General features: G+C 39.6%; 1 protein-coding gene across 1 annotated transcript; it reads left to right on the top strand.

Annotated features, from left to right (window-relative positions):
• Positions 1–2,019: 2,019 nt before the first annotated feature.
• On the top strand, positions 2,020–10,857 carry LOC306978749 (E3 ubiquitin-protein ligase TRIM35-like; the record flags this gene model as incomplete). Its single annotated transcript, XM_079577416.1, has 3 exons — positions 2,020–2,125; positions 6,863–7,287; positions 10,011–10,857. The coding sequence occupies exons 2-3, from the start codon at positions 6,902–6,904 to the stop codon at positions 10,855–10,857; spliced, it is 1,233 nt and encodes a 410-aa protein (XP_079433542.1). The 5' UTR covers positions 2,020–2,125; positions 6,863–6,901.
• Positions 10,858–12,938: the final 2,081 nt, after the last annotated feature.

Raw genomic sequence — 12,938 nt, 5'->3', positions numbered from 1 at the left:
GAGTTTTTGTCACATTTTTGTTGAATTTTTGTCACTTTTTGGTTGAATTTTTGTCACATTTTTGTTTAATTTTTGTCACTTTTTGGTTGAGTTTTTGTCACTTTTTTGTTGCATTTTTGTCACTTTTTAGTTGAGTTTTTGTCACATTTTTGTTGAATTTTTGTCACTTTTTGGTTGAATTTTTGTCACTTTTTTGTTGAATTTTTTGTTGAATTTTTGTCACTTTTTAGTTACATTTTTTGTCACATTTTTTGTTGAATTTTTGTCACATTTTTGTTGCATTTTTTGTCACTTTTTGGTTGAATTTTTGTCACATTTTTGTTGAATTTTTTGTTGAATTTTTGTCACTTTTTGGTTACATTTTTTGTTGAATTTTTGTCACATTTTGTTGCATTTTTTGTCACTTTTTAGTTGAGTTTTTGTCACATTTTTGTTGAATTTTTGTCACTTTTTGGTTGAGTTTTTGTCACATTTTTGTTGAATTTTTGTCACTTTTTGGTTGAATTTTTGTCACATTTTTGTTTAATTTTTGTCACTTTTTGGTTGAGTTTTTGTCACTTTTTTGTTGCATTTTTGTCACTTTTTAGTTGAGTTTTTGTCACATTTTTGTTGAATTTTTGTCACTTTTTAGTTGAGTTTTTGTCACATTTTTGTTGAATTTTTGTCACTTTTTGGTTGAATTTTTGTCACTTTTTTGTTGAATTTTTGTCACTTTTTGGTTGAGTTTTTGTCACTTTTTTGTTGCGTTTTGGTGCTTTTTTCCCAAGAAGCTTTTTGATTAGGGTAAAGCCAAACTGGAGAAAATGGGATCCGTTCAGGTGAGAGTTAGTTTAGTGGCTCCACACTTGACAGAAATGTGAAGAAAGTTGGGGGGAAGTAAACGTCCCGCGGTTTTCTCGGTCCGTCTCAGGGTTCACGTTAGTCCGTCCTGGCTCTGAGCCTGAATCACTGGAGCCAAGACTCACCCTGAGTTTAAGAGACACTCGAGTCTGGCTTTAGTCCGAGTGTGGAGGAGGGAGGACCACAACCGGAGCCAGACTTCACACCTAAACAAAACACGGTTCTCCCCGTGTCTGCGCTGGTCTACCACTAAAAACATGTACAATAGGTCAATCCTCCAACTGGGGATTCTGACCATTAGCCCGTGGCTCTACGAGATGGGTCCCTGTGTAAAACATTTAGACTTCCAGACTATCCCTTTAACCCCTGGACCCCCACCTGAAGCTTTACCCAAATCTAAAAGCTTCTTGGACAAAGTGTCAAAGTAGAGGCAAAAATTAGAAGAAAACAAGGATGAAAACACAACAAAAGAGCAACAAAAACGTCGGAAAAGTGACGAAAAAGTGACAAAAAATTGATGAAAAATAGACAAAAAATAGACAAAAAAAGAGCCAAAAATGTGATGAAAAAGACACACAAATTTGATGAAAAAGTGATTAAAAAGTGACAAAAATAGACGAAAAATAGATGAAAAAAGACACGAAAAACAAGAAAAATAGACAAAAAATCTGATGAAAAAGTGACAAAAATGTGATAAAAAAGTGACAAAAATAGATGAAAAATAGATGGAAAAAAACAAGAAAAATAGACAAAAAAAGAGCCAAAAATGTGATGAAAAAGACAAAAAAAATTGATGAAAAAGTGATGAAAAAATGACAAAAAATGTGATGAAAAAGTGACAAAAATGTGATGAAAAAGTGACAAAAATAGATGAAAATAGATGGAAAAAAGACACGAAAAATAGAAGAAAAATAGACAAAAAATCTGATGAAAAAGTGACGAAAAATAGATGAAAAATAGACAAAAAAAGAGCCAAAAATGTGATGACATTTTTAGATTTTAGAATAGGAGAAACTACACTGGGCCTGAGTTTGAGGTCAGCCTGGTGAAGTCTCCTCTGATAACTGTAACTGTACTGTCTTCATTTTAATCACACTTCTTCTTGAACTTGATTGCTGTTTCCCCGTCTCTCCTGCAGGGGCCAGTGTTCCTCTGACTTTCTCAAACGTGGTTCACACATTTCCTCCAAAGAAGAAGTGCCCATGAACCAGGAAATGCTGTTAGTCAACACTGGGAGCTGCACTTTCCTGTAAATGAGAGAAGACAGTGAAGCCGGATCATGAAGGTACGACCAAACTCTTACAACACCCTCTCCTCACGTTAAGCTTTAGTTCCTTCTTTATTTTTACTCAAAACCAGCCTTTAAACATGTCAGCTTGAAAGCGAAAGCACCATTTTGATAAAGGCTTCAGTGTGTCCAAAAGTTGACCAGATTTTGCTGATTATGCGGCGTTATTTAGGAGGAAGTGTGTTGTCTTGTAAAGCTCACGGATCTATGACAAAACTAAATTAAAGCCATTCTAGGTTATACGCTGCTTCTTCAAGAGGAACTGACGTAAACAAGGGCGACAAACCACCCGTAAAGACTTAAATGCTTGTGTTTTATTCCACTTTCGGGGGGAAATGTTCCGCACTGTGGCTTTAAAACACTCACCAGTGTAGAGAATGTGAAATTGAAACCCGGCGTTTGTGAAACTGGCTGTGGAGCGAGGGGAGTTTGGAGCCCTGTGACGCAGAGCCACACCCCCGTCACTCGGCCCCCGGGGTGTTTTGTTGTTTCACGCTGTGACGCCCAGAAATTAGGGCTGCTCGATTATTGAAAAAATAATAATCACGATTATTTTTGTCATAATTGAAATCACGATTATTTTTGTCATAATTGAAATCACGATTATTCAAACGATTATTTGTTGCCTTTAAAAAAATCCATCAAAAAAGTGACAAAAATCCATCAAAAAAGTGACAAAAATCCATCAAAAAAGTGACAAAAATCCATCAAAAAAAGAAAAAAATCCATCAAAAAAGTGACAAAAATCCATCAAAAAAGTGACAAAAATCCAGCAAAAAAAGTGACAAAAATCCATCAAAAAATTGACAAAAATCCAGCAAAAAAATGACAAAAATCCAGCAAAAAAGTGACAAAAATCCATCAAAAAAGTGAAAAAAATCCATCAAAAAAGTGACAAAAATCCATCAAAAAAGGGACAAAAATCCATCAAAAAAGTGACAAAAATCCATCAAAAAAGTGACGAAAATCCATCAAAAAAGTGACAAAAATCCATCAAAAAAGTGACAAAAATCCAGCAAAAAAGTGACAAAAATCCATCAAAAAAGTGACAAAAATCCATCAAAAAAGTGACAAAAATCCATCAAAAAAGTGACAAAAATCCATCAAAAAATTGACAAAAATCCATCAAAAAAAGAAAAAATCCATCAAAAAAGTGACAAAAATCCATCAAAAAAGTGACAAAAATCCATCAAAAAGTGACAAAAATCCCTAAAAAAAAAAAGACAAAAATCTATCAAAAAAGTGACAAAAATCCCAAAATTAAAAAAAACAAAAAAAAGGAAAAAAAAATTGAAAAGAAATATTATAATTGATTTTTTGCGATTATGCTAATTTTGTAATCGTTTACTGTTGTAATCGAAATCGTAATTGAATTTCGATTAATTGCACAGCCCTACCAGAAACGTTATCAAGTCGTCTTTGGCTTCCGGTCAAGTTTTGCTGAAACTGCAGCTCCGGACGGACCCGCGAAAGACGGATTCTTTCGGTTCCTCGTTTTAGCCAATCACAGCCGAGCCTCAGAACGACAAATACATAAAGTTTTTAAAATGTTACGAGTGTTGTAACAGCACCGGGACGCCGACTCCCTGGAGTTATGACTGTTTTATTAATGGGAGGTCCGTGGGTTGGCAGCAGCTGAAAACATCTGGATTGTTCATGACGTTTGAGGCTAAATGCAAACGGACAGAGGAAAAATAGCCTCAAATGTTGCCGTCACTGAGGCTCTGCTCTTCTTTCACCTACATGGTTCAAGCAAAAAATCTTAAAGGCCGGAATTATAACAATAAGAAAATAAGAATAAATAAAAATAGGGGACAAATTACAACAGCTTATATAAAGTAGAATATCGAGGTCCTAGTGCAGGTTGTCAATAGAGACGCTGATACCGAGATTATTGCACGTAGTTTTGCAAAGGGGTTATTGCACATGTTACTTTACTGCAGGGCTGCACAAGCTTTTTGTCTCTGAGGGCCAAAAGGAAAAAGTGCCAATCACGGCGATGTTAGCGTGAGACACATATAACTGCAAATAATAGTAGTTACTTTATTTTATTTTTTGTTATACATTTGCATTTAATTCTATCTATGCAAATAGTATGCCACAAAAGCCAAGTTTTAGTAGAACAAAATCAATGATTGTAGCAATGTAGTGCAACAACACCACCTGTACCTGCACTACCTACAGTGACTTTACCTCATTCATTTCTTTAACTCAAAGAAAACGCCATATTAGACCAATTTGAAAGTGTCAGTTCAGCATAAATTCTTTCATAAGTCATAGATGTCAACGACCTTTGCAATAAGATTTGGAAAAAGTTGGAAAGCTGATGCTACAACGCTCTATGACTGACAAATACCAAGACACCAGAACACCAGTGTTTCTTTAACTTTGGGAAAGGAGTGAAACAGCGCCCCCAATTTGACGCTGGTGGCCAAAAAGTGAACTGCATCCATATTTGCCATTGAGAATGAATGGGAGAGAGTTAGTATTAACCAGATGCGGCACAAAAGTAGGTCACTCTCCGGCGGGGCCAACCTAATTGTCCCGCGGGCCCCACTTTGGGCACCCCTGCTTCACAGTCTCGTTGTTCAGTCTGACAGCAGTGGGGATGAAGGACCTGAGGGTGTCTCAGTCTGCCACTGAAAGAGCTGCTCAGCTCCTCTACAGTCCCGTGCAGTGGGTGGGAGGTGTTGTCCATGATGGGGGTGAGCTTGGCTAACACCCTCCTGTCCCCCAGGGGGCAGCAGAGGCCAGAGCCGGCCCTCCTGTTCTTGTCCCACTCTGTGCTGCCCGGGGCCCAGCACACGGCTGCGTAGTGGAGAGCAGGGGCTCCACAGAGTCATAAGAAGAGGACCTCAGGCTCCTCTGAAGGACCTCAGTCTCCTCTGAAGGACCTCAGTCTCTCTGAAGGACCTCAGGCTCCTCTGAAGGACCTCAGGCTCTTCTGAAGGACCTCAGTCTCCTCTGAAGGACCTCAGGCTCCTCTGAAGGACCTCAGGCTCCTCTGAAGGACCTCAGTCTCCTCTGAAGGACCTCAGTCTCTCTGAAGGACCTCAGGCTCCTCTGAAGGACCTCAGGCTCTTCTGAAGGACCTCAGGCTCCTCTGAAGGACCTCAGGCTCCTCTGAAGGACCTCAGGCTCTTCTGAAGGACCTCAGGCTCCTCTGAAGGACCTCAGGCTCCTCTGAAGGACCTCAGTCTCCTCTGAAGGACCTCAGTCTCCTCTGAAGGACCTCAGTCTCCTCTTGTTTCCTGTAGCTCCTCTTGTGCTGCCTCCTCTGTGCTGCTCTTGGTGCCTCTTCAGTGTCTCAGAAGCAGAAATGTGTCGGTCTCTCAAAGCTTCCTGTTTGTTTACTTCTAAAAAGCTGCCTCTTCAGGACCATTATGGACTCAGTCTCAAAGTAAAACGATCTGCTGAACCTCCACAAAAACACGACGAAGACGTACAAAAGCATCTAGTTAAACATTGTGGGACAGAAACCACAAATGCAGTTCGCAGAAAATGGCTTAAAAAGCAGCTGCGCCGAGAGAGAGGGAGGTGCTGCTTGTTTACGTGTCGCCGTGACCCAAAGTGACGACAGTTTTTTCAACAATGCAAGGAAAAAGATCTCAGTTTGGTTAAGGCAGGGGTAGGGCTGTGCAATTAATCGAAATTCGATTACGATTTCGATTACAACAGTAAACGATTACAAAATTAGCATAATCGCAAAAAAATCGATTATAATTTTTTTTTTCAATTATTTATTTATTTATTTCTAAAAAAAAATGATTCCAATTTTTTTTTTCTAATTTTTAAATTTTGGATTTTTGTCACTTTTTGCTGGATTTTTGCTGGATTTTTGCCTTTTTTTGCTGGATTTTTGTCTTTTTTTTGCTGGATTTTTGTCTTTTTTTAATGGATTTTTGTCATTTTTTTGCTGGATTTTTGTCCTTTTTTTTGCTGGATTTTTGTCTTTTTTTGCTGGATTTTTGTCACTTTTTTGCTGGATTTTTGTCATTTTTTTGCTGGATTTTTGTAATTTTTTTTATGGATTTTTGTCATTTTTTTTATGGATTTTTGTCTTTTTTTGCTGGATTTTTGTCATTTTTTTGCTGGATTTTTGTAATTTTTTTGCTGGTTTTTTGTAATTTTTTTGCTGGATTTTTGTTATTTTTTTGCTGGATTTTTGTCATTTTTTTATGGATTTTTGTCATTTTTTTTATGGATTTTTGTCTTTTTTTGCTGGATTTTTGTCATTTTTTTGCTGGATTTTTGTCATTTTTTTGCTGGTTTTTTGTTATTTTTTGCTGGATTTTTGTCATTATTTTGTGGATTTTTGTCATTTTTTGCTGGATTTTTGTCACTTTTTTGCTGGATTTTTGTCACTTTTTTGCTGGATTTTTGTTATTTTTTTGCTGGATTTTTGTTATTTTTTTGCTGGATTTTTGTCATTTTTTTATGGATTTTTGTCTTTTTTTGCTGGATTTTTGTCTATTTTTTGCTGGATTTTTGTCATTTTTTTGCTGGATTTTTGTCTTTTTTTTTGCTGGATTTTTGTCATTTTTTTGCTGGATTTTTGTCTTTTTTTTTAATGGATTTTTGTCACTTTTTTGATGGATTTTTTTAAAGGCAACAAATAATCGTTTGAATAATCGTGATTTCAATTATGACAAAAATAATCGTGATTATTATTTTTTCAATAATCGAGCAGCCCTAGGCGGGGGTTTGACTTTGACTCTCTTTGTCTATTCGCAGCTGCTCCTCTGAGACCCCCCCCCCCCCTCAGCCCCGGAGATGGCGGACGACCTGACCTGCCCCACGTGCATGGGCATCTTCAACAACCCGGTGCTGCTGTCGTGCGGCCACAGCTCCTGCTCCGACTGCCTGCAGCGCTGGTGGAAGGAGAAGCGCTCGCAGGACTGCCCCGTGTGCCGCGCCCGCTGCTCCTCCAGCAAGCCCCCCCGAAACCTGGCCCTCAAGAACCTGTGCGAGGCCTTCGTGCTGGAGCAGGAGAGGAAGGCGGACCCGCGGGGGCTGACGGAGAAGCTGGCGGCGCTGAAGCTGAAGCTGGACCGTCTGCGGAGGGTCAGGGACGGCTACGACAAGGTCTCGGAGCACGCCAAGGCCCAGGCGCGCGGCACGGAGCGGCAGATCAAGCTGCAGTTCAAGGCGCTGCACAGGTTTACATCTTCATTTCATTTCATTTGGGGACTTTCTCGATAACGATGATGAAACGATATATCAAAATATGCAAAAATGTGCCACAAACAGCTTAGTTTACATCACTTTGTCTCATTTTTACAATTTACCTCATTTATTTCCCATTTGTCCCTAATTTTCCCTACAGATTTTTCTTAAAGAGGGGGTATTCTGCTTTTTTCTATCACATAGCACCAGTCTATATCACACTACAATGATGAGCAAACCTTCTGTTGGTCTGTAAATGCAGGAAATTAGAATAACTGCCTCAAAATGGCTGTAGTGAATGTCTTGAAATAGGCCTCTGTCTCTTTAAAGGGGGGGTATTATGCAAAATGGACTTTTTCAAGCTTTCCATCATGTTATTCTGTCACTCCCTCATTAAAAACATGGCTGAAGTGTTGCCTTGGCACATTCACGTATTTCTGAGTAATCTGTAAAAACTCTGATGGCGGCCATTTTAGGGATAGGTTTGCCTGAGTCCTCCTAGGAACGCCCCCACCTCCTGGAGACGCCTCCGAGTTTTCGTCACCAGCCGAGTAACCAACCACTGCTCCTCAGCAGAACCCCCTCCCCACTGATGCCACAGACAGCGTGTGGAGGGGGCGTGTCTAAAGGCTCAGAGGTTCTTAAAGAGACAGAGGCCTATTTCAAGACATTCACTACAGCCATTCAACTCTTTTTTTTTCAAACTCACTGTCTTTTTTTTTAAGTCTTTTTTTTGTGTCATTTTTTTGTGTCATTTTTTAGTCACTTTTTTTTGTCTTTTTTTGTCATTTTTTGTCACATTTTCTGTCATTTCTTTTGTCTTTTTTTGTCATTTTTTTGTACATTTTTTGTCATTTTTTCGTCATTTTTTCGTCACTTTTTTGTCATTTTTTCTGTCATTTTTTCTGTCATTTTTTCTGTCATTTTTTCTGTCATTTTTTCTGTCATTTTTTGTCGTGTGGAGGGGGTGTGTTGGAAAGACTCAGAGGTTCGCGTCCTCTTAACTCCCGCCTGAACCGAAAGGATCTTTTTCCTCACGTCAACAGATTTTTTTTCCATCATTTTTTTTGTTGGGTATTCAACTCATTTTTTTCACTTTTTTCTTCAATTTTTTATCATTTTTTTGTCATTTTTTTGTCCAATTTTTATCAAATTTTTGTAATTTTTTCAAAATCATTTTTTGTCACATTTTTGTAATTTTTTCTTTAATTTTTTGTCAATTTCATGTGACATTTTTGCCACTTTTTCATACATTTTTCGTCACTTATTTGTCACATTTCCATCATTGTTTTCGTCTCAGTTTTGGTGCTCTTTTCCAGAAGCTTTTGGATTGGGGTAAAGCCAAACTGGAGAAAATGTGCTCGGTTCAGGTGAGAGGTCCGAGGTTCTTAAAGAGACAGAGGCCTATTTCAAGACATTCACTACAGCCATTTTGAGAGAGACATTTTATACAAGGCAGTTATTCTAATGTACTGCATTTACAGACCGACAGAAGGTTTGTCATCATTGTAGTGTGATATAAACTGGTGCTATGGGACTGAAAAAAGCAGAATACCCCCTCTTTAAGTTTAAATATGGTTTACCATTAAACCATACATGTCTGATATCAAAGACAAATGAAGGATTTTTCTCCCATTTTTGCCATTTTTTTCCCTCTCATTTCCCTGTTTTTCACATTTTTGCCCAATGTTTGTCTCCTTTTTAAACATTTTTTTAAAAAATTCATTCATTTCACAGTTGTTCCCTCATTTTTGCTCATTTTTTAGTACTAATAGGTTTTCCACATTTTTGCCCAATGTTGTATTTTTCCATATTTGTTCCTCAATTTATATATTTTTTCCCCCCAAAAAATCGTATTATTTTTGCTGTATTTTGATAATTAATATTTTTCTCAATTTATTCCCATTTTTTCCCCCTTATTTCCACTTTAGTGTGATATAGACTGGTGCTTTGTGACTGAAAAAAGCAGAATACCCCCTCTTTAAGTTTAAATATGGTTTACCATTAAACCATACATGTCTGATATCAAAGACAAATGAAGGATTTTTCTCCCATTTTTGCCATTTTTTCCCCTCTCATTTCCCTGTTTTTCACATTTTTTCTGATTTTTTTTGCCCAATGTTTGTCTCCTTTTTAAAAAAAAATTAAAAATTAAATTCATTTTTGCCAATTTTTCTCATTTCACAATTGTTCCCTCATTTTTGCTCATTTTTTAGTACTAATAGGTTTTCCACATTTTTGCCCAATGTTATATTTTTCCATATTTGTTCCTCAATTTATATATTTTTTCCCCCCAAAAAAACGTATTATTTTTGCTGTATTTTGATAATTAATATTTTTCCCAATTTATTCCCATTTTTCCCCCCTTATTTCCACTTTAGTGTGACATAGACTGGTGCTTTGTGACTGAAAAAAGCAGAATACCCCCTCTTTAACACCATTCTGAGTGACAGTGCAGGATTTTAGAGGCAGTTGTGGTGAACAGGTCTGAGCTCAACACATGAGGACATGGAGGAACATGTAGGGGAGGAACATTATTATTTACCCAGGGGAAATAAACTAAATTGCCGGTAGCTAACGCGTTACTCTTTCCCTCGTTACACCCAACACTGTTATTATGTATATTTTTTTCTAAAATGAGCCGTGGCTGTGTATAAGTGTTACGTAATCATTGTTTAGTTGTTTCTCCTCGTGCGTAATGACATGTGACTTCCAGGTTCCTGGAGGAAGACGAGGAGGCGAGGGTGGCGGATTTGCGAGCAGAAGAAGAGCGTAAGAGCCAGAAGCTGAGGGAGCTGGTGGAGGAGGTGAGTCGCGAGATGGCGGTGCTCTCGGAGATCGTCCGCACGACGGAGGAGGCGCTGAGCGACGAGAACGCGCCCTGGCAGAAGTGCGAGGCCGCCATCGACAAAGCCATGCAGCAGAGCTTCCACGGCGACTCGGGGGAGAACCAGCTCATCGACGTCGCCAGGCACGTGGGGAACCTGAGCTTCGACGTCTCGTGGAGGATGATGAAGGCGGCGCAGGTCTATCCCGTCGTCCTGGACCCCAACACGGCGGGGAACCTGCTGAGTCTGTCCCCGGACCTGACCGCGTTCAGGGAAGGGGACGACCAGAGGCTCCCGGAAACCAGGGACCGCCTGTCGTTCCTGTCCGTGCTGGCGTCGGAGGGTTTCGAGTCCGGCCGCCACAGCTGGGACGTCCACGTGGGCGAGTCCAAGTGCTGGGGCGTGGGCGTGATCGAGCGCGAGCGGCCGGGGCAGCAGCTCAAGGAGATGGACTCGTGGAGGCTCGTCAACGGGTTCTTCGGGCTCATGGCGCTCGGGCCGGACTACGAGGGCGCGGCCGTCCCGGGGCTGACGGGGCGGGAGGTGACGCGGATCCGGGTCGAGCTGGACTGCGCCGACGGGCTGCTGGCGTTCACGGACCTGGCGGCGCGCACGCTCATCCACACGGTCAGGCACAGGTTCAGAGGGAAGGTTTATCCGTATTTCTACAACTGGGACCAGCACGAGATCAGGATTCTGCCCAAAGAGGTGGTTCACTCGTTTGTCCCGCGGTGAGTCTCCAGTCTGCGGGAGCCTCGTCCCTGATGCACCTCTGGGTAATGGCTCTCTCCATATACATACGTTATATAACATGTGGGGCGACAGTGGCGCAGGTGGTAGAGCAGGTCGTCTCCTGGTCAGGGGTTCCTCAAGCTCCTGAAGATCCACTGTGGTTTAGGGACGTCGGTGTCGGTGGCCTGGACGGGTCCGATACAAGACGGCCGTGAATCTGTGGTCCTGGATCTGCAGCGGCTCCAGTCTGCAGTCTACAGAAAAGCGAGAAAACGTTGAGAAAAAGTGATGAAAAATGGATGAAAAAGTTGCAAAAATGTCACAGAAAATTGACGAAAAAAATGTTACAAAAAATGACAAAAATATGATACAAAATTTTGCAAAAAAATTACAAAAATGCTCCAAAAAATGACAAAATTTGACAAAAAATGACAAAAATTTGATTTAAAAAATGGATAAAAATTTGACAAAAAATGACAAAAATTTGATAAAAAATTTGACAAAAAAAATGAAAAAAAATGACAAAAAAAAATGACAAAAATGTGATAAAATTGTGACAAAATTGGTAAAAAATTGATAAAAATTTGCTAAAAATTTGATAAAAATGACAAAAATGTGACAAAAAATTACAAAAAAATGTAAAAAAAAAGACAAAAATGTGATAAAAATGTGACAAAAAATGGTCAAAATTTGATAAAAATTTGACAAATATTTGACTAAAAAATGACAAAAATATGACAAAAAAAATGACAAAAAAATGACAAAAATGTGACACAAAATCATAAAAATTTGATAAAAAATTTACAAAAAAAAGGACAAAAATGTGACAAAAAAATGACGAAAAAATGACAAAAAATGTGACAAAAAATGTGACAAAAAAAATGAAAAAAAAGGTACAAAAATGAGCTGAATGCCCAACAAAAAAAATTATGGAAAAAAAATGTGATGACGTGAGGAAAAAGATCGTCTCGGTTCAGGCGGGAGTTAAGAGGTTAAAATGTACTTTCAAATGTACAGAAATGCAGTGGAGGAAGTAAAGTCAGCCCTCAGGTAAACTACAGATCCCCTAAACCAGGGGTGGCCAACCAGTCAGAGACCAAGAGCCGAAATTTTCAACCTTGATCCTGTGAAGAGCCACAAAGGCACCGACCATTAGCGAGATCCCGGGGCGGTAGTTTATTGTGATTAAATAGAATGTGACCGTTTTATTTAATCACAATAAACTATAACTTAACTTTTTATTTTTTTTATTTTTTATAATTGTGTTAGATTGAATGGTTTCACTCCTCAACAAGATTGAAATACATGTATATTAAATGACATTTTGTGTTTCCTGCTCTGACTGAGACAGAATTAGATTATTATTATTATTTATTTATTTTTAATGCTGGGGTGTGTTTGTATGTGGGGCCCTGCCCACTGAGCCCCCTCCTCTGATTCGCCCCTGGCCTGTGCGCTCTGTGCAGCTTCGTCCTGACTGGACTGTGCAGAGAACGCACTCTAGGCTGCACAAAGTTCATGAACTTTAACCAGGAGCCTCTGGAGGATCTGAGAGTCTGTTTTAAGTTGCATCTGCTACAGTTATAGCACGTGTGAAAGAAAAGTCATGACTTTGCGTATTTCCGCGTTACGATGTCGCGCTTCGCATCATACGCTTCAAAAGAGCTCCGCTTTTTTCCATTTCCTAATTTTGATCTTTTTCTGTGAATATGAAGCCAAATTACATCAAATAAAGAGCAGCTGATCAGAAACCTGAAAAGCACAGAAGCTGATCCTAGTGCCACGATCTGCCTGCCTGTTGTTTAACCTACATCCCGCTGTGAGTGAGGCTGCACGGGCACCTTTTACACACTGCCTCGAAAAGGAGGGAGATAAAGTCTCATTCATGTAGAGATGGAGACAGGGTCTGTAGGACGATGGTTGGATTTTTGGTCAAAGACTGTTACAGTTTATGGGAAATATTTACCAATTATTTTGCAAAGAGCCGCATTGTATTAAACATAACCAATCATGCAAAGAGCCGCACTCTGATTGGCCAAGAGCCGCATGCGGCTCGAGAGCCGCGGGTTGGCCACCCCTGCCCT

The sequence above is a fragment of the Gobius niger genome (assembly GCF_951799975.1).
Source record: "Gobius niger genome assembly, chromosome: 19".
NCBI classification, from domain to species: Eukaryota; Metazoa; Chordata; class Actinopteri; order Gobiiformes; family Gobiidae; genus Gobius; species Gobius niger.
This window is presented reverse-complemented; position numbering and strand designations above follow the sequence as displayed.